Below are 22721 nucleotides of genomic sequence, written 5' to 3'. Positions count from 1 at the left end.
AAACCCACGCAGACAATGGAAGAACGTGCTAACTCCACACAGTCACCTGAGGCGGGAATCGAACCCAGGTCCTTGTCACTGTGAGGCAGCAGTGCTTACTACTGAGCCACCATGCTGCCCATGATTTCTATAGATCACACATCATTGAAGAAAATAGCAGTGAGTTTCCTTGGTGAAGCACACTGAACTCCTTGGGCTGAGTACGTACTGGAAAACTGGGTGGGTTCGAGTTCACCTTCGTACAGGGGGCCAGTCAATTTCTCTGTAGTATGCTTGGTCACAGACCCAGGAAAATTGTTCACAGATTATAAATGAGCTGTATTGTGATCAGCATTGGTCATCCTATTGTGGCCTTGTGGCATTTTAAACTGAAAGCCCAACATCTGATTGGCCAGATAGTGCCAACATAAATAAATAAATATTGAAAGTACAAACCTTGCTGTAAGCCATGTTGGTGTGGGAGTAAAACATTTGGTTTTCAGAACATTTAAAGGAATTTTGGCACTTGAAGATTCATAGCCACGTGGAGAACTGAAATACTTGAAGCCTTTAGAAATCATTTAATTTTATTTCAATTTTCCAAAATCTATAAGGGCTGTGTGTAAAGGTTGTGCAGTGGATACTTTCCACTAATGTGCTGATTTAGATAATGAACATGACTGTTGTATGAAAGAGTCGAGAAGTGGGTGCTGGAAAAGCACAGCTGGTCAGGCAGCATCTGAGGAGCTGGAGAGTCGACATTTCGAACATAAGCTCTGCTCGAAACATCGACTCTCCTGCTCCTTGGATGCTGCCTGACCGGCTGTGCTTTTCTAGCACCACACTGATCTCCTGCATCTGCAGTCCTCACTTCCTCCCTGTTGTATGAAAGAGTTGGATTACCCTTTTTGGCTCCTTAGGGCATGCTCCATCCATGATACCAGTGAGCCAGACCTGGCAGGAGATTGCAATGAGGCTAACAGCTGTGTGATAGCGTCCTTCAAATGCAGGGACAGATGGGAGAAAAAATGGCATGTTGTAAGGAATCTGTCAAGGCGAGACTACTGCATAGTAACAGGTACCTATTAAGTGACTCAGAATTGCATGCCAAACAGTGTTTACCATCAACCTGTCTCTGATTTACTGCTCACCATTGCCAAGCCCTCACACACTTTTATTTTGTAAGAACTCTCATGTACCTTTACTTCAAAGTGTCGGGGAAGTGCTCCAGAGGCGCATATTTACATAGTAAAGAGTAAATTCGAACCAGATATTGAGAGCAAATTATTTACTCAAAGAATTATAAATGTTTGGCAAAGTTCGCAGTCAGGCTGACAGAGACAAAACATTAGGGGTATTTATTTAAAATGCAAGCAAATGTTAACATGGGATACTAGAAGAATGAATTTTAATTGTTTGATTTTTCTTTGTTCATAATAACACCCAGTTAATATGACAATCTTTCTTTACTTGCTTACTGTGTGGAAGATCCCCAAAATGGGGAGCAACATTAAATATGTTGAAGGGGAAAGTCATGTTAATATATTTACAGCAGAGTCTACACCATATTCCAGGTGTAAGGGGCATGGATTTTCTCATAGATATATCACTTTATTTGCTTTCAAGCAAGGATTAATGATGAACTAAGGGATTTTGCAGGTGCATATAAATCAAATTACTCTTGCAGTAATGCATTAAAGGAAATTGTGTTTTTTGTGAAATTAGAGGTGGCAGGTTTTGCAATTATTAAGTGGTTGTATGGTTGGATGTCACTGTTGAAAGATTTCCCATCATCTTCATCAAATGCATCGTTACTCCAACATAATTGTTAGTGATTTCCCATTTTAAACAAATGGTCAATTATTTATTTTGAGTTTTAAAAGCTGGTAGTTAATTGTAGCTGCAAAGTTTTACTTTGTAAACTTCCTTTATTCATAACAGAAATAATTCCACAGTGGTCAGTATCCCATCACCAGGTCACCCTTTATTTACAGGTGGAGAGTCCTTGACACTGATCCAGCTCCCTCAGAGCCAGCTGTCAGTGTGAACAGAACCCCTTCGACTCCTGTTTTTTTTTCTTTTTTCTTTTCGTTTTTAATTTAACCCCCACACTACCGCCTAACTGCGATAGTGCTTATTTTTTCCCCAGCACCCAAGGTGTGTGTGTGCAGGTGTGAGACACAGTGAGAGACACAAGGTGTACAAATCTTTATTCAATTTCCACCACCAGGAAGATAGGAAAACACCCGAGTGGCCAGTGACAAGCACTGCCCAGACTCCTGTTTATATCTGTCAGCCAGGGCTCCCTGATTGGAGCAGATTAATACCCCAGTGAAAGAATTCATATTCTGAGGTCCAACTGGCTGACCTCATTACAATAATTAAAATAACCATAGACAAAGATATGATTCTTTGGGATTTAAAACCCTGGATCAATTCACTGTCCTATACCTTACTGCTAAATCAGAAAGGATATAATGTAATTCACAGTGAATGATTCCCAGTGAGCATTCATCTACAATTGATGAGCAGATTTTTAAATATGGGGAATCCTTTGACAACCAATGAGATTTGACTAATTTTGCTGGAATGAAATACTTTGTTCTGTTGTATGACACTGTGTTTCAGTGGGCAGTCTCAGCCTCTGATGGTGCATATTATAAAGTTGGATGAGTGCCACACTTGATGCTTGAGCAATTATTTTGATTAGCAATTAGATTAATGCACAGTACGTACTCAAATTACCAAGATGTGCTGCCAGTGGATGGCAAGAAGTCACAAAATTGTGCTGCTGGACCTAAACCTAAACATAGACAAACAGGCATTCAGTTGCAATCTGGCTGCTTTAATAGAGGGCTTCAGCAGACTGAAGTATCTGGGGATTTTTCTAGATTAGTGATTAAATCTCGCAGCACGGTAGCTCAGTAGTTAGCACTGCTGGCTCACAGCACCAGGGACCCGGGTTCGATTCCAGCCTCGGATGATTGTCTCTGTGGAGTTTGCACATTCTTCCCATGTCTGCGTGGGTTTCTTCTGGATGCTCCGGTTTCCTCCCACAGTCCAAAGATGTGCAGGTCAGATGCATTGGCCATGGACAATTGCCCATAGTGTTAGATGCATTAATCAGAGGGAAATGGGTCTGGGTGGGTTACTGTTTGGTGGGTCGCTGTGGACTTGTTGGGTTGAAGGGCCTGTTTCCACACTGTATGGAATGTAATCTAAGCTGAAAAAAATCCTCTCGTTTAGAAATTTACAATGTAGATTATATTGAACATTAGATTTCATTGTTAGAACTTAAATTTTTCATTATTTTTATTTTATATTTTGTCACCTTGGTCTGGAGCTGTGAACTGGGAACTATGAACTAAAGTTGACTTTCGGACTGTGGGTGACAGCTTGCATTAAAAGGAAAACCAACCAAATAAGCTTTTGGTTATTAATGAGACCAACTCTGGAAATTAATTATAGTTCGGTTCCTGATCAACAGGTTCTGCAGATGCCTTGTCACTGGGGAAGAGCATTATGTTTAAACAAATAACAAAAATTGACAACTAATGAGGTTAGAAGCTGGGAATTGGTTCCAACAAGCCTGGACATGATCTTATGCTTAATGGCAGATATAGAACAGAAACCTCGTTGAGGAGATGATTAGTCTGTCAGGGAATGGTCAGGGAATTGGGTTTTGGACTGTGTTTTCTGTTAAAAAAAAGATTCAGATGTTGATGATACAGAATGAAGATTTTGAAAGTTTTCTGCCTAACCTCCCATAATTATTTCTTTGAAGCTCAGAGAAGAGAATATCTGAGTGAACTGTAAAGGTGACCTTGATCGATATCTTCAGAAAATGAATCCAGAAACTATCACCTATACCTGTGGAACAACACATTGTGAAAACCATTTAAGTAATCTGGCCAATTTTTTCATTTTCTCCTTTATCCCTTAACTTTATCCCTCATCTGTTTTGTGAATGGGGCTGAAAAGAAAGGTTTTTGGGTTTATAGACCAACAAGATAACTTTGTTGTTTAGATTAGATTCCCTACAGTATGGAAATAGGCCCTTCAGCCCAACAAGTCAACACTGACATTCCGAAGAGTAACCCACCCAGACCCATTTCCATACCCTGTATTTACCCCTGACTAATACATCTAACACTCTGGGCAATTTAGCATGGCCTATTCACCTGACCTGCACATCTTTAGATTGTGGGAGGAAACCCAAACAGACACTGGGAGAATGTGCAAACTCCACACAGACAGTCGCCTAAGGCAGGAATCGAACCTGGGTCCCTGGCGCTGTGAGGCAGCAGTGCTAACCACTGAGCCACCGTCAAGTTATTGAATTGGTAATAGATTGCTAAGTCTTTAAGAGTGCCAACGTTTGTTATTATTCACAAATCTGGGATTGGTTATTTAAAAAGTCTGGTTAGAAACTATTGGGGTCAATTTTGAGAGTCTTTGAAAGTTTTAATTTTACTATGTTGTGAATACAGAGGTAGAAAGGTTGTTATAGTTCAATTGTCTGTCTCTACATCCTAATATCATGCAGCAATCCTCATGAGCCATTGGATGTTGGATTTCCCAGGGTTGGAGAAGTCCGATTGATCAAGATTAAATCTGAAACACAATTAAAATCTAAGGCATGCAGTCTTGTTAAAATATTTGAATGAACAACCTTCTGACTGCATGCAGGTTGCTAGCCTGTTCATTGAAATAGTGTGCTGTTGAGAAGGATTGGATTTAGGTTTAAAGTGTTTACTTACTAGTGGGTGATCTGACCAAAATCTAACATTACATTCATGGATAAAGGAAAAGTACTGAAGATGTTGGAAAAACATGAAACGAACATAAAAAAATGCTGGAGGAACTCAGTGGGTCTGCAGCATCTGTGGAGAGAGAAACAGACTTAATATTTCAAACCTTGTAACAGTTTTCTTCTTAACTCATGTAACCTGTTCCCTTCTATGTGACTAACCCACTTGATGTATTCTCTTCAGTTTCTCCGAAACAAGTTCATTTACATTTGCTGCTCATGTGATCTCTGTTTGAATAGTGTCTACCATATGAAATAGGGAGCACTGTAGGAAAACCTTCATTGTTGTATTCTCTCTGCATAGAGAAGTATCTGTTGGTGTATCCCTGTACAATTGAGCTTTGCCCTGGTTTACAATTAACTGGCCCATTTTAAATAGGATCCAACCACTGTGTACACATGGTTCATATTTCCTGAGCCAGCATGGATTCCCTTTTACTTAATCATTTTGAAATCCGTCTGCCTTTCCTCAGCTCAGCACTTACTGTATTCAGTTTGTTTTCATCTTATGAACTTTAGTTATTCTAATCACCTGGCCACATCTGGGTACCACCAGGACGTTTCATAATAAGTACGTCCCACAGTATGGTGTTTGAGAAGAGTGGGGAACCCAGAACAAATTGTGATGAAGCTTTATGGACTATTTTGACATGCTGAAATGTCACAGTTGACCGCACAACGTTTTGTTATGTGATGACCTATTTTGTATAGGTAGAGTTCTGGAACATCATGTTCTTCCTGTTTTCCTTTTGTGAAATAAATGTTTTTTTCCTTTTCTGAAATGTTTCTTTTCCTTTTGCTTCTCCTTTCCTGCCCTTGCCTCAATATATTTTAGTGTGCAATGCTTAGCTCCGTGTCTTGCCCAGACAGTCATTCTTCATATATAAGCAAAACTGAGAGTGTGAACTGTTTATTCAATGACTGGAGGCAATTGTAACCAACACAAACCTGCCTTTTTTTTTGATTTCTGTGTAATTGTATTTCAAATAGGAATTTCTGGATAGTTAGAAAGAAGATTCTAACTATCACTGAAGGTGATTCAGGAGATGAGTGACAGTAATAGGGTGGTTGTTATGGGGGACTTTAACTTTCCTGATATTGATTGGGAAAGCTATAGCTCAAGTTCGTTAGATGGGTCAGTGTTTGTTCAATGTGTGCAGGAGAGTTTCCTGACACAATATGTAGACAGGCCAACAAGAGGTGAGGCCATACTGGATTTGGTTCTGGGTAATGAACCAGGCCAGGTGTTAGAATTAGAGGTAGGTGAGCACTTTGGGGATAGTGACCATAATTCGGTGATTTTTACACTTGTGATGGAGAGGGATAAGTGTGTACTACAGGGCAAGAATTATAGCTGGGGTAAGGGAAATTATGATGCGGTGAGGCATGACTTAGGATGTGTGGCTTGGAAAAGTAGACTCCAAGGCAAGAGTGTAAATGATATGTGGAACTTGTTCAAGGGGCAACTATTGAGTGTCCTTGATAATTATGTACCTGTCAGGCAGGAAGGAAAGGGTCGTGCGAGGGAGCCGTGGTTTCATAAGGAATTGGAATCCCTTGTTAAATGGAAGAGGGCGGCCTATCTCAAGATGAGACGTGAAGGTTCAATTGGGGCGATTGAGAGTTATAGGGTAGCCAGGAAGGACCTGAAGAGAGAGCTAAAAGCAGCAAGGAGGGGGCATGAAAGGTCCTTAGTAGATAGGATTAGGGAAAACCCTAAGGCTTTCTATAGGTATGTTAGGAATAAAAGAATGACGAGGGTAGGAATAGGTCCAGTCAAGGATAGTAGGGGGAAGTTGCGTGTGGAGGCGGAAGAGATTGGGGAGACACTGAATGAATACTTTTCTTCAGTATTCACTCAGGAACAGGGCATTGTTGTCGATGAGAATACTGAGGCACAAATAAGTAGAATGGATGGCTTTGAGGTATGTAGAGAAGAGGTGTTGGAAATCCTGGAAAAGGTGAAAATAGATAAGTCCCCTGGGCCTGATGGCATTTATCCTAGGATTCTCTGGGAAGCAAGGGAGGAGATTGCAGAGCCATTGGCCTTGATTTTTATGTCCTCTTTGTCTACAGGAGTAGTCCCAGAAGACTGGAGGATAGCAAATGTGGTTCCCTTGTTCAAAAAGGGGAGTAGGGATAGCCCTAGTAACTATAGGCCGGTGAGTCTCACTTCTGTTGTGGGCAAAGTCTTAGAGAGAATTGTAAGGGATAGGATTTATGCACATCTAGATAGGAATAATGTGATCAAGGATAGTCAGCATGGTTTTGTGAAGGGCAAGTCGTGCCTCACAAACCTTATTGAATTCTTTGAAAAGGTGACGAAGGAGGTTGATGAGGGGAAAGCGGTAGATGTGGTATATATGGATTTTAGTAAGGCGTTCGATAAGGTTCCCCATGGTAGGCTACTGCAGAAAATACGGAGATATGGCATTGAGGGTGAGTTGGAGGTTTGGATTAGGAATTGGCTGGATGGAAGAAGACAGAGGGTAGTAGTTGATGGCAAAGTTTCTTCATGGAGTGCCGTCACTAGCGGTGTTCCGCAAGGATCTGTTTTGGGACCATTGCTGTTTGTCATTTTTATAAATGACCTGGAAGAGGGGTTAGAAGGTTGGGTGAGCAAGTTTGCGGATGACACGAAAGTCGGAGGAGTTGTTGACAGTGAGGAAGCATGTGGCAGGTTACAGCAGGATATAGAGAAGCTGCAGAGCTGGGCAGAAAGGTGGCAGATGGAATTCAATGTAGCTAAGTGCGAGGTGATTCACTTTGGGAAGAATAACAAAAAGATGGGGTACTGGGCTAATGGTCGGATACTTGGTAGTGTGGATGAGCAGAGGGATCTTGGTGTCCATGTACACAGATCTCTGAAAGTTGCCACCCAGGTAAATAGTGCGGTGAGGAAGGCATATGGCGTACTGGCTTTTATTGGTAGAGGAATTGAGTTCCGGAGTCCTGAGGTCATGATGCAGTTGTATAAGACTCTGGTACGGCCGCATCTGGAATATTGTGTGCAGTTTTGGTCGCCATACTATAGGAAGGATGTGGAGGCATTGGAACGGGTGCAGAGGAGGTTTACCAGGATGTTGCCTGGTATGGAAGGAAAATCGTATGAGGAAAGACTGAGGCACTTGGGGCTGTTTTCACTAGAGAAAAGAAGGTTTAGGGGTGACTTGATTGAGGTGTACAAGATGATTAGGGGGTTAGATAGGGTCGACAGTATGAACCTTTTCCCGCGTATTGAGTCGGGTATTACAAGGGGGCATAGCTTTAAATTAAGGGGGGGTAGATATAGGACTGAAGTTAGGGGTAGGTTCTTCACTCAGCGAGTCGTTAGTTCATGGAATGCCCTGCCAGTAACAGTGGTGGACTCTCCCTCTTTATGGGCATTTAAGAGGGCATTGGATAGGTATATGGAGGATAGTGGGTTAGTGTAGTTTAGGTGGGCTTGGATCGGCGCAACATCGAGGGCCCAAGGGCCTGTACTGCGCTGTATTCTTCTATGTTCTATGTTAAGAGGAATTCTGAGAAAATTTCTTCCTTCTCCCCAACCCATCCATCCCAATCAGTATTGCTGAAGCCAATTTTAATGGCTTTGCCAATACGTCAACTGATCGAATATAATTCAGCATGCAAGGGCGGCACAGTGGTTAGCACTGCTGCCTCAAAGCGCCAGAGACCCGGGTTCAGTTCCCGCCTTGGACAACTGTTTGTGTGGAGTTTGCACATTCTCCCAGTGTCTGCGTGGGTTTCCTCCGGGTGCTCCGGTTTCCTCCCACAGTCCAAAGATTAGATTAGATTCACTACAGATGTGCAGGTTAGGTGAATTGGCCATGCTAAATTGCCCGTAGTGTTAGGTGAAGGGGTAAATGTAGGGGAATGGGTCTGGGTGGGTTGCTTTTCGGAGGGTCGGTGTGGACTTGTTGGGCTGAAGGGCCTGTTTCCACACTGTAAGTAATTTAATCTAATTAGGAATTAAAATTGGTACCAACTTTACTTAGTGAAGCATTACTTTAACTAGCTGGGGTACGTGAAGGGCATGTGTTTTGCAAAGCCAGTTAATTAGTCTTTTACAGTGGACTATCAATTTTAACATTCATCATTTGAGTTCAATACCCTTGGAGTAAAAATGTTTTTTTTAAATGAATGTTGATCTAAAGTGGCTGCTTTGATCACCCAACAAGCCCAGGCAGCATGCATGGAATATAAAACAACCTATGAACCACATGCCTCAGAATTACAATTTTAATCAAGAAGAATTGAAAGTCAGTTTAACATCAAGAAATTGGCAACTCTTGATTCACTCACACTTGCACAATAACTTCATATATTGGGGTTGAAAAATGTGGTATTCAATTTGGGAAAGATAATAGACGATAAGAAAAAGGAGCCAAATTAATCCATTTGGCCCATCAAGTCTGTTCTGCCATTCGAACTGATATGTTTCTCAAGCTCATTCATTGCCTACTTCCCCTTATAATCAGGAAGCTATCAATCCCTGTCTTAAATACACTCAATGACTTGGTCTCCCCAGCTCTCTGCAGCAATGGGTTCAACAAATTAACTATGCACTGGCTGAAGAAATTCCTCCTCATCTAGGTTTTGAAGGGTCTTTCCTTCACCCTGAGGCTATTCCCTTGGGTCCTATCTTTCCGACCCGTGGAAACATCTTCTGCACGTCAATTCTATCCAGGCAATTCAGAATTCTGTAAGTCTCAATCAGCTCCTCCCTCATCCTTCTAAACTTCTTTGAGTATCGTCCGAGAGTCCTCAACCGTTCTTCATATGACAAGTCCTTCATCCCCAGGATCATTCTTGTAAATTTTCTCTGAACCCCTTGCAAGGCCAGCACATTCTTCCTTAGTTATGGGGCCCAAAACTGCTCTCGATATCCGAAATGTGGCCTGAACAGAACCTTACACACCCTCAGCAGTATGTATCTGCTCTTGTATTCTAGCCCTCCAGAAATGAATGTGAACATTGCATTTGACTTCCTAACTGCTAAGTGAACCTATATTTTAATCTTAAGATTACCAAAGCCTTTCCCTGTTTAGAATATAGTCTATGCCTGTATTCTTCCTGCCAAAGTGCATAATCTCACCATTTCCCACATTCTATTCCATCCGAGACTTCTTTGCCTACTGTGCTAACCTGTCCATGAGCTTCTGCATCCTCCACTTGCTCAACATTAACTGTCCCTCCTCCTATCTTTGTGTCATCTGCAAACTTAGCAACAATACCCTTAGTTCGTTCATCCAGATCATTAATGTAAAATGTAAATAGTTGTGGTCCCAACACTGACCCCAGCGGATCACTAGTTACCAGCTGCCATCCTGAAAATGATTCCTTTATCTCCATTCTCTGCCTTCTGCCAGTCAGCCAGAAAAAGTGAGGACTGCAGATGCTGGAGAGTGTGGCACTGGAAAATAACAACAGGTCAGGCAACATTCGAGAAGCAGAAGATTTGATGTTTTGGGCATAAGCCCTTTATCAGGAATGTGGAGGTGGGGGGGAAGGATGCTGAGAGATAAAGAGGGGGGTGGCACTAGGGGAAAGGTAGCTGGAAGGCGTCAGGTAAGCTGAGGTGTGGGGTGATGGTGATAGGTTGGAGGGGAGGGTGGAACGGGTAGGTGGGAAGGAAGATGGACAGGTAGGACAGGTCAAGGAGGGTTGGATCTGGGATGAGGTGGGGAGGGGTGGGGGGGGGGGGGGTGTTTCGAAGCTAGTGAAGTCAACATTGATGCCATGTGGTTGAAGGGTCCCAAGGCAGAAGATGAGGCATTCTTCCTCCAAACATCAGGTGGCTTGGATTTGGCGGTAGAGAGGGCTCAGGACTTGCATGTCCTTGGTGGAGTGAGAGGGGAAGTAATCGAACGCAGGATGGTGGGGATGTTTGGAGTGTGTGTCCCAGAGATATTCCCTGAAACGCTCTGCAAGTTGGTGTCCTGTCTGCCTGATGTAGAGGAAACCACATCGAGAGCAACGGACACAGTAGATGAGGTGGGTGAATGTGCAGGAAATTCTCTGCTAGATGTGAAACAAGATCTTTTCCAGTGCCACACACAGTCCTCTCTATGCCATACCTTGTCCATGGGCTCTAACACTCCCCTGCAACACCTTGTCAAAGGCCTTTTGGAAATCCAAATAGATCATGTTCACTGGCTGTACATGGTCTAATGCTCTTGTTACCTCCTCAAAGAATTCTAACAGATTTGTCAGGCGTGACCTACCCTTGACGAAGCCATGCTGACTCAGCCATATTTTAGCCTGCACTTCCAAGTACTCTGCAATCTCCTTCTTATTCATGGACTCTAAACTCCTACCAGTAACTGAGGTCAGGCTAATGCCTCCAGTTACCTGTCTTCAGCCTCCCTTCCTTCTTAAATAGAGCTAAACTCATTTGATTGAGACGTGATAACAATGTGCTAAAAGGGACGAAAAACAAAATAAACAAATGATTTGTCGTAACTGACCGAGAGGAAGTTTCAAAAAAAAGAGGGTAACAATTTGCCATTTGTTTGATGAACCTTAATTGAAGTCCCACATGTAAAATCATTGTTGATTACATGTTGGAACAAGCTATATCTGCTGTGTTGTATTTGTTGTATACTCACTGAATTCTGATTTGTTTTTGCAGCCTAAATATATATATGGCCATTGTTGGTATCCCATTAAATTAGTCTGAGTATTTTTGCATTGTCATCATTAGACAGGTGATTCCCTGATCCATATTTGCCATGTAATCCTTGCTTCCAATTTTTGTCTGTGTATAAACCACTCATAACATGAATAGAACATTGCCTTTTCTCTTACTTATTTCATGGAGCATTGTAAGGCATATGTCATCTGGCTCTGCTGCATATAAATATTTAATTGCTCAAGTTTCTTCATTGCACATGCTTTACTGATGTCAGGAATCCAAACTCAGTCTCGCTGGATCTGGAATTTATTGGAGGTCTTCATTTATGAAGACTGATGTGAAAAATGTATTTAACACATCAGCCATTTCCTGATGCCCCATAATATTTCCATCCAGTTCACCCATTGAAGAGACTATTTGATCCTTGACACAGTTTTATCTATTCCTTTGTAGAAATGTTCTTAAGTTGCTTTTCATTGGCTTCATATATGTTATATTCATACTGTGGTTTAGCATTATGTGACATTTACGTAGTCCACAGGCTTTACCATTTTTGATTTAGAGTCATAGGGTCATGTAACATGGAACCAGACCCTTCGATCAACCAGTCATAGAGATGTACAGCATGGAACCAGACCCTTCGGTTCAACCCGTCCATGCCGACCAGATATCCCAACGCAATCTAGTCTCACCTGCCAGCTCCCAACCCATATCCCTCCAAACCCTACCTATTTATATACCCATCCAAATGCCTCTTAAATATTGCAATTGTACCAGCCTCCACCACTTCCTCTGGCAGCTCATTCCATACCCGTACCACCCTCTGCGTGAAAAAGTTGCCCCTTAGGTCTCTTTTATATCTTTCCCCTCTCACCCTAAACCTATGCCATCTAGTTCTGGACTCCCTGATCCAGGGAAAAGACTTTGCCTATTTACCCTATCCATGCCCCTCATAATTTTGTAAATCTCTATAAAGGTCACCCCTCAGCCTCTGACGCTCCAGGGACAACAGCCCCCAGCCTGTTCAGCCTCTCCCTTTAGCTCAAATCCTCCAACCCTGGCAACATCCTTGTAAATCTTTTCTGAACTCTTTTAAGTTTCACAACATCTTTCCGATAGGAAGGAGAACAGAATTCCTGTTCCTTTCAAAATAATTAATTGCTTCCTGCTTAATACTGACTTATTAAGCACTAGATTCTTGCTTAAAGTCTTTTTTGTCATTACTTTCTATATTGTCTCAAGAACCTAACACATCAAACACCAGTCTGTACAAGATAGATCCAATCATCATGTTTTTGTTTGAGTAACTCTTTGGTCCCTCTCTCGGTCTGTCAGACCATCCATCCCTTTTCCCACCTCTCTTGATGTCTGTTTGATTTTCATATCATTCCTAATTCTCTCAATGCATGCAATTTAAGAAAAACTATTTGGCTTTCTTATCAAAGTTAGAGAACAAAGTAAGATTTCATCGGATGCCTTTCAGTCGGGCTGCTTATTTTTATTTGATATATTGCCTTGAAGCAGCCGTGTCTTTATTGTATATACATTAAATGGAATTTATTGTGATAGATCATCTCTCTGCAGCACACAAACATAATTTGTGTGATAACAGATGGATAAATGTTTTATCATAAACCATCATCTTAAGTTACCTTGATTTTTATTGTTTTTGGTGTGGCAAAGACAGGGATAAATAGAATTTCTCAAAGATTGAATTATAAAGCTTCTTTGGGTGGATGCACATTAGTTAAGCCTAATGAAAATGTATTTAGGACATGTTGAGACCAGGAATAAATGTATTTGAAATCATCATTGACTTTAAAAGGAAGGTATTCCGTTTTCACAGGTAGGTAAGCAGGTATAGACATGTCAAGCCAGCACGGTAGGTAGCCCATCGCTCCAGGTTGGCTGCTCCTTCTTTTTCTCTCTTTCCTCGTCTTTTTCTTTCCTTCATTTTCTGACATTGTGGGAAAGCCAGAGCGGTACTGAGCAGGTCATCGGCAGGAGTGGTGCCCAGAGCGGGGACTCCTGGCCGAAGTGTGGGGGCTCCTTGAGGCCCAGGACATCTGGCAGAGACCTTCCCGAAGCCCTGGAGCTGTGTTTGAAGACAGAGGATGAACTCTATTTATGTAATTTCTTTTGCAACTCAGGGGTTCTGGATTGTGGCAACAAAACTTTTTTTTAACTGTATCTTTCTAAATATATGTGACAATAAATAACTCAATAATCTAGTATTCTGTGGAAATTTTTTTTTGTGTCTGTTCTTTCGGCATCTTTTAATGTTCTACTCACTGTTTGTTGTTCCTTGCGGCACTATAATGAGTTACCGTTTCTGGGCTGATTTTAGTTATGTGTATACGTTAGAAAGCTTAAAGGAGAGCAGTTTTAAAATATTAAAGTGAAATATTTGACCTACTGGTCAAGTTTGATACTTCAAACTTCTGATTAAATACATCTGGTAACTAACTGTACTTGGGTAAATAACTTGATTTTCACAATATTTTACTCAATTATTAGAACCATGCATTCAGAATTAGAAACATTATTCTGTTCTGGAATATTTTGGAGCTTTTTTTTTTAGGAGTAATGGAACATACTCTGAAAGGTGAATCATTGAAGTTGAAAATTGTGGCATTTTGTTTGTTTCATTTCATAGCGTATCGAAATAAAACATTTCAGAAAATAAGTGAGCACTCTATGAATTTTAGTTGTGGTTTCGTTTGTGGGGACAGCAGTAAACCCTGAATAGGAATAACCACCTAAAGTTCATTATTAGGAATGAATGTAATAAATACACAGGTGATTTTTGGAATTTATTTGCTGTTACTATCAAAGAATATTTGCATATCAGGCATTAGATTAGATGGAATCAGTGATACATTAAGAAATATTGAATAGAAAATTAGCTTCAGGGACTAACCTGGGGTACATTCTATATTTTAAAATTTAGTAATGTTTAAACTGCTTTTAAAAACATTAAAAATAGAACTTTAACTTGTCTCAAAGTAAAATTTTACTTTGACATCTGAATGGATAATATTGGGGCTCATTTTGCTGGTAATTAATACCAAACATGCAATAAAGGAATGAGCAATGCATACATTAGACTGCTGTTGCCTTTTTAAAAGAAAAATAGTGGATATATGTGTGGAATTATATCTAGTTTGCAAAGAGCAAATAGTTCAAAGTGAAACTTTGATCCAGCTATGAAGTGACTGAGGGAAATCTTTCTTTATGCAAAGTTTTCCCAAAGCTCTGATCTCCCTGTTTGATCCAAAAAAAAAGTTAAGACTGGAGGAGAAAGTGTACACCCTGGCCATGCTGTGCTCCCTTGATGTGCCGAAGCAGCAGCAGCTCCCTTCTGTCATTCTGTAGACTGCTCTCTGTTTTACTGATGGTTATCTGTCTTGTATGCAGGTGAGCGCCCCTACCAGTGTCCCTACTGTGACAAAGCTTTCAGCAAGAATGACGGATTAAAGATGCACATTAGAACGCACACACGGGTAAGAGGAGATCAAGTTTCTGCTTTTTTTCTTACCTCTAAGTAGTGAAAGCAATTGCTGAATTAAAGTGTACAGGTAAAGTTAATCAATTTGAATGAAAACAGCACTGTTAATTTTTATAATTTTTTTGGTATAACCTACTCTGCTTCTCACTTTCCCAATAATTTCTCCTTTTTGAGGGCATGGTCATGACACTGTGCCACCAACTTACTCAATATTGTGCACCAAACCGCTGCAACAAGGAAATGGAAATGAACGCAGAATTTTACAGGAGTAAGAACATAGCAAAATGCTGGATCAAACAGCAAGCAATACTTACAAAATCAAGAGGTCAATAACATGATGAATTTGATTTAATCTAATAACCTGTTTAGTAATAAACTTTGTGTCAATACACATGACAGAAATCTCATTCAAATCGGAGTGTGTGTTCCACTTGGGATTCAAATGAACAAAGATTTTTTTATTTCAAAAATATACTTTATTCATAAAATACTTTAATGGTCTGTACAGTTGGACACGCCATACATATGTAAACATTCCATTTTTTTGCATACCGAAAACAGAGTAATCATTCCTATTTACAGGTCGGTACGATTACATTTTTAGCTGAGGCGTCAGCAGAGCCCAAATGACTGGGTGGGCCCCCAGTTCTTCTTTAGGCAGGCAGATGTTACACGGTGGTCTTTCCCCACCGCGCCTTGGCGGCAGCTGCCCCAAGCTTCAGCGCGTCCCTCAACACGTAGTCCTGGACCTTGGAATGTGCCAGTCTGCAACACTCAGTCGGGGTCAACTCCTTCAGCTGGAGGATCAACAGGTTTCGGACCGCCCAGAGAGCGTCCTTCACCGAGTTGATGATCCTCCAGGCACAGTTGATGTTTGTCTCGGTGTGCGTCCCAGGGAATAGGCCGTAGAGCACGGAGTCCCGCGTCACGGCGCTGCTCGGGACGAATCTCGACAAACACCACTGCATTCCTCTCCAGACTTCTTCTGCGTAGGCCCATTCCAGAAGGAGGTGTGTGACAGTCTCGTCCTCCCCGCAGCCGCTTCGGGGGCAGTGTGCGTGCGGCTGAGAGTCCGGGCGTGCATAAAGGATCTCACAGGCAGACCCTTCTCACCACCAGCCAAGCCATGTCTTGGTGCTTGTTGGAAAGTTCTGGCGATGAGGCATTCTGCCAAATGGCTTCGACAGTCTGCTCAGGGAACCGCTCGACAGGATCCACCCTCTCCTTTTCCCGAAGGGTCTCAAGGACACTACGTGCTGACCACTTCCTGATGGACTTGTGGTCAAAGGTGTTTTTCTTCATAAACTTCTCCACGAAGGACAGGTGATACGGAACGGTCCAACTACTCTGAGCGTTCCGCGGCAGCGAGGCCAGGCCCATCCTTCGCAACACTGGGGACAGGTAGAACCTCAGTACGTAGTGACACTTGGTGTTTGCGTACCGGGGATTCAAATGAACAAAGATGACAAAAGATAAAGGTAATGCTGCAGTATTGTAGGTAAAAGAAAAATGACCATGATAAGTATCTTCCAGTTGCTGTTCTTGTCCCATTGGTTCACCTTCCACATATATTTCCTACGATTACCTTAGCATTGACAAACACGCTTGCTTCTTTTCCTTTCTCCAAGTCTGGGGAAGTCAGCCAAAATGAGATTAGGAATGATTGTTTAAGTGAAGTTATAGAGACACATTTTAATCATTAAATGCCCAATTTACATCCCATGACCTGATTGGTCCTCTGCAACTCATCCTGCCTCCTAAAACCAGTAGCAGGACTGTATTTCCCTCCTTACTTGCATTGTGGATCAACCTACACAAAATGGCTTGCAGCAGTTCTGGAAGGCAGCTCACCACCACCACCTCAACGGCAACTAGGGATGGGCAATAAATGCTGGCCAGTCAGCGATACCCACATCTCGTGAGTGAAACAAAAAAAAATGTAAAAAGATATACACAGTATACCAACTTAGCCGTTGGATGGCCTGTGGCCAATCAATACAGACTTTGACCTCACTGATTAATTTTTTGAGTCCTTATTTTAGATGGCTAAGATGTCTGATATGGATTTTTTTTAAAAACGTTAGCTGCAGGAGAAATTATTTTCCTTTCTGTATCCCCCTGAGTTAACATTTCAAGTAGTTCTTTTTATGAGCCTGGTAATATCTCTCCCAGTTCTTTGGTCTGGCCAGGCTTAGCTTAGTCTGTAAGCAGTCAGGTAACTCTCTTTGTATCCCAGGAAAATCCAATACAAGCCATGTGTGAGGATGCAAGGGAAACCACTTCGGTGACTACTCTAAGTTGAACGAACAAAACTCCATTTGAATATTGGACAGATCTTTACTAGAGAATAGCCTAGACCTCAAATTTTGTGGCATTGAGACTCCAAATTATGCTGTGTGTCACCACTGAACAGGAAAGCAATATCGTTTCTGCAGCAGTTAACAGTTAAATGGAGAATTAGCTTGTAAAGACTTGACAACCATTTTGATGTCTGTGATCAAATGGCGTTTATGTGGAAATTTATCAAAGTTCTTTACTACAAAGATGCTGTTCCTCAAATACGCCTAAGTGATTGCTTTGTAAGATTTTTCGCATTCTCTACGACTCCACCCCACTAAGAACACACAGAACATTTACACAGGCAGGTATGCAGTTACAACGCTGAGAGACAACTTTGCAGATAAAAGGTGTTTGTGATTTTGATGGATGGTATATTAAGAGCCCAAAATTGGCTACCTGCCAGTTGCATGTGCACTGCCGTCACTGCTGGGAGCCTGGATCTGGGAAAAGCATACTAATACAGGAACAAGCACCAGGCTGCCTCTGTGACCAGATTGAATTTACCGCACCTCCTTTCCTCCCCAAATGGCAGCTCCATAGAACTTGGGAAATTTAGTTCACAAACTCCATTTCTGACTCCATGGGTGCTGTCAGGTGAATTGAGCGTTGTGGTATAAGGGTATGAAAGGGTTAATACTGAAGGGTGTTTTAGCTTCACCAACTGTGATGACGTTATGTGCACCTGGGGGTAGAACAACTCAGGATCTCAAAGGAGAAAGACCTAACATCAGATTCTCCTCAAATTCTCCATAACAACGACTATCATATCAATACTAACCTGTAACTTTTGCAATAAACTTTATCTTGTTAGCTACAAGAATCTGTAGTTAGACCAAGAAATATTTTTGCCTGCCACCCTTAACCAAGTATTTTCCAATTCTTAAAGAGACTGTAGACAGCAATCTTTCATAAGCATCAGCTTATACAATATACCGAGCTGGTATGCCCATGCACCAAACGTGGGCAGTGGTGTCAATTAGATTTGACTGCTCATAGTGAGCAGCGCTGTGAGATCTTCCCACTCAGCTTTAAGTGAGGAGCTGATAGAGCACAGTTAGAAGCAAGGAAAAGCTGAAGATTTAAGAACCCTACAGAAGAAACACTTGTAGCAATCCTCCAACGAGGAAGTTTACTCCAATGAGTAGCGAAAACATTGTCGATCTGGTGAGAGATGGATTGTCACAGAAAAGCAACATCTCCTTGGAGAAGAAGTGTTGGTATAAAGTTGGTACAGGCTGCAACATGAGGTGGTGCTCTGTGAGAATGTTCTTCACGGGGGGGGATCAGGGTGAATGAACAGATATTGGAAGTTCTGTGAGTAAAGCTTAAAATTCTAATGGGCCTGGGGAAATATTAAAATGGTGCAGTAATCCACTCTGGAAAAGTGAAAAGGTAACTGATTGCTTATAGCTCAGATTGAGCATGGTTGCCTTCATGAGCGGATACCAAGCAGCATGTAAGTAAACAGAAAAAAAAGTAAGTAAAAGGCCACAAAAAAGTTTTATTCTAAGGTCACAGACCCAAGGACACTGTAAAGCCAGCAATTAAAGTGATGGCATTAAGCAGAATAAAACACTAGGCAGACCTGAGAGTTATTCAGTAAAACAGTGAAGCCATGAAAGAGGCAGAAACCCCCTTACTTTACCTGTAAAGGACATTTTAACTCTGAGAATGTGGGAATCCTTCAATGTAGCCACATGAGAAAGCTCCATTATCACAAAAAATGAGTAGCAAAACTACTATTACTGTAAAATAAAAACATTTGAAATGAACAAAAATATACTCACATAGAAAGGTATGGTATCAAGACGTTATATTGCCAGGGAGCTAGTCGGTAGAAACAGCAGGATATATAGGATCAATACATGGCTGAAAAGATGGTGTGAGGAGGAGGGTGTCAGATTTGTGAGGCAAAGTGACCAGTTCTAGGGGAGGTGGGACCTGTACAAACTGGTTTCACTGGGCAGGACCGAGCCTGATGTCCTTTGAGGGGATAAATGGGGAACTTGGTACAGTGGTTGGGGAGAGTTCAAAATAGTGTGGCAGGGGATGGGAAGGAGAGGAGTAGGGCAGTAGATAGAGAATTGGAGGGAAAGGTAGAAAGCAAGGCAAATATGACCAGGATCAAGAATCCTTCCACATCCAGCAGAGATTTTCCTGTACATCCAAACACCTCATCTATTGTGTCCATAGCTCCCAATTGGTCTTCTCTACATTGGGGAGACAGCACACCAAATTGCAAAATGGTTCAGGGAACATCTCCAGGACACACGCACCAAACAACTGGACCACCCAGTGGCCGACCACTTTAACTCCCCTTCCCACTTCGCCAAGGACATACAAGTCCTGGGCCTCCTCCATCACCAAATCCAAACCACCCGACGCCTGGAGGAGAAACAGCTCATCTTCCGTCTTGGGACCTTCCAACCATACGGCATCAATGTCGATTTTGCCAGTTTCCTTATCTCCCCTCCCCCCACCTTACCCCAGATCCAATCCTGCAACTCAGCACTGCCCTCTTAAACTGTCCTACCTGTCCATCTTCCTTTCTACTTATCCACTCCACCGTCTGACCTATCACCATCAACCGCCCACCTTCATCTGCCTATCACCTTGCCCCAGCTCCAACCCCCTCTCGTTTATCTCAGCCCTCTTGGCTCATCCCCCCCCCCCCCCCGTTGCCCAACCGCACACACACAAACATTACTAATGAGGGGCTTATGCCTGAAACGTCAACTCTCCTGCTCCTTGGATGCTGCCTGACCTGCTGTGCTTTTCCAGTGTCACACTTTTGACTCTGATCTCCGGCATCTGCAGTGTTCACTGTCTTCTAAGAACAAGAACAGGCAGGGAAACACTGCTGAAAAGAGCAGAGGAGGTGGTCTGAAATGCATGTGTTTCAATATGAGAAGTATAATAGGCAAGGTAGATGAACTTAGAGTTTTGGTTAGTACTTGGAACCATGACATTATTGCGATTACAGAGACTTGGCTGAAAGAGGGACATGACTGGCATCTCAATGTCCCAGGATTTAGATGTTTCAGGTGTGATAGACTGGAAAGTAAAAAGGGGTGGGGAAGTTGCATTCCTGGCAAAGGAGTATCTCACAGCTATACTGAGGGAGGATACATCACAGGACTCGTGCAGCAAGGCAAGGAATACAGAAAAGGAAAGGCCTCCCAACAGCCAGTGAGAGAGAGAGAGGAGAAAATGTGTAGACAAATTTTGGAAAGATGAAAAAAACAGCAGGGTTGTTGGGATGGATGATTTTAACGTTCTCTATATTGACTGTGAATCACTTTGTGCTAGGGACTTGGATGGAGCAGAATTTATAAGGACCATTCGGGAGGGTTTCTTGACACAGTAGGTAAACAGTCCAACCAGAGGAGGGTTATGTTGGACCTGGTTTTGGGAAATGAGTCCGGCCAGGTGGGTGGAGTTTCAGTGGGGTGTATTTTGGGAGTAGTGACGATAATACAGTGAATTTTAAGATACTCAGGGATAAGGATAACAGCAATCCTCGGATGAAGGTGTCAAATTTTGGGGAAGGCGAACTACAATAGTATTAGGCAGGATCAGGAGAATTTTGATTGGAGGTGGCTGTTTGAGGGTAAATCCACATCAGATATGTGGGAGTATTTCAAAATGGCAGTTGATAAGAGTTCAGGAGCGGCACGTTCCTGTGAGAATGAAGGATAGGTATGGCAAGTTATGTGAACCTTGGATAACTCGGGATGTTAATGACCTTGGTCAAAAAGAAAAGGGAAGTATATGTTAGGTCTCAGAGGATGGGAATTGACGAAGCCCTTCAAGTATATAAGGAAAGTAGGAAAGAATGTAAACAAGGGATAACAAGGGCGAAGAGGGGGAATGTAAATTTGTTAGCAACAGGATTTATGAGAATCTGAAGGCTTTTTCTACATATATAAAAACCAAGAGGATAGCCATGGAAAGGGTTGGCCCATTCAAGGACAATGGAGGGAATTTGTGTGGAGCCAGGAGAGGGAGGTGCAGGTTTAGGGTGAGGGGGGAAAGATATAAGAGGGACCTAACGGGCAATTTTTACATGCAGAGGATGGTGCATGTATGGAATAAGCTGCTAGAGGAAGTGGTGGAGGCTGGTACAATTGCAACATTTAAAAGGCATCTGGATAGTGTATAAATAGGAAGGGTTTAGAGGGATATGGGCTGGGTGCTGGCAGGTAGGACTAGATTGGGTTGGGATATCTGGTCGGCATGGATGGGTTGAACCGAAGGATCTGTTACCATGCCGAATATCTCTATGACTCTAAATACTTTGTGTCAGTATTCACCAAAGAGAAGGAATTGATGGAGGATGATCTCAGGGAAGGGGGTGTCCAGTCTCTAAGCCAAGTTGCTATTAAAAAGGAAGAAGTGTTGTCCATCTTAAAAAGTATTAAGGTAGTTAAGTCCCTGGGTCCTGATGGGATCTATCCCAGAATGTTGAGGAAGGCAAGAGAACAAATTGCTGGAGCATTGACAGTCATCTTTGTATCATCTTTAGCCACAGGTGAGGTCCCAGAGGGCTGGAGAATAGCCAATGTAGTCCCATTGTTTACGAAGGAGAACAGGAGAAATCCTGGAAATTGCAGGCCTGTGAGTCTCATATTGGTGGTCTGGAAATTATCAGAAAAGATTCTCAGGGACAAGATCTGTATACATTTAGAAGCGAATTGACTTACTAGTGTTAGACAGCATGGTTTTGTGTGAGTGAGGTCGTGCCTAACTAACTTGATCGTGTTTTTTGAGGAGGTGGAAAAGATGATTGATGAAGGAAAAGTGGTTGATGTTGTTTATGTGGCATTCTGTAAAATCTTTGACAAGGTCCCTCATGGCAGACTGGTACCAAAGGTGAAGTCACAGGGTATCAGGGTGAGCTGGCAATAAGGATTCAGAACTGGCTTAGTCATAGGAGACCGAGGGTAGCGGTGGAAGGATGCTTTTCAGAATGGAGGGTTGTGACTAGTGGTGTTCCACAGGGATCAGTGCTGGGACCTCTGCTGTTTATGGTCTACATAAGTGATTTAGAGGAAAACATGGCTGGTCTAATTAGTAAGTTTGCAGACAATACAAAGACCGGTGGAGTTGCGGATAGTGAGGAGGATTGTCAGAAGATACAGCAGGATATAGATTAGTTGGAGGCATGGACAGAAAAATGGCAGATAGAGTTTAATCTGGACAAATGTGAGGTGATACATTTGCAGAGGGATCTGGCTGTGCAGGTCCACAGAGCACTGAAGGTGGCAGCACAGGTAGACAGGTAATAAAAAGGCTTATAGCATTCTTGCTATATTGTTCCTTGTTCTAGGAAGACTTCATTTCAGCTGGGTAAAACACACCATTGGAATTCAATAGTGTGGAGGAAACAATCTCTGATGTACAGACTAGCTTCCAAATCACATAATGTATCAGAAGCTGAAAAAGTT

At 42.3% G+C, this 22721-nt stretch overlaps 1 protein-coding gene across 9 annotated transcripts in view; it reads left to right on the top strand.

Moving 5' to 3' along the window:
• The window catches only part of prdm5 (PR domain containing 5), a 351179-nt gene that overhangs the window by 264958 nt on the left and 63500 nt on the right, over positions 1–22721 (top strand). For 8 of the 9 annotated variants that reach the window (XM_087988179.1, XM_043696639.2, XM_043696605.2 and 5 more), the window contains one exon: positions 14844–14929. In XM_087988179.1, the coding sequence (XP_087844305.1) occupies positions 14844–14929 (86 nt within the window). Of the gene's footprint in view, positions 1–14843; positions 14930–15108; positions 15647–22721 lie in introns of those variants that run through there. The other variant, XM_043696631.2, reaches the window with a different exon arrangement.

This window comes from Chiloscyllium plagiosum, unplaced genomic scaffold, assembly GCF_037043375.1.
Source record: "Chiloscyllium plagiosum isolate Xiang-an unplaced genomic scaffold, Cpla_swu_hap1 HiC_scaffold_1, whole genome shotgun sequence".
Taxonomy (NCBI): Eukaryota; Metazoa; Chordata; class Chondrichthyes; order Orectolobiformes; family Hemiscylliidae; genus Chiloscyllium; species Chiloscyllium plagiosum.
This window is presented reverse-complemented; position numbering and strand designations above follow the sequence as displayed.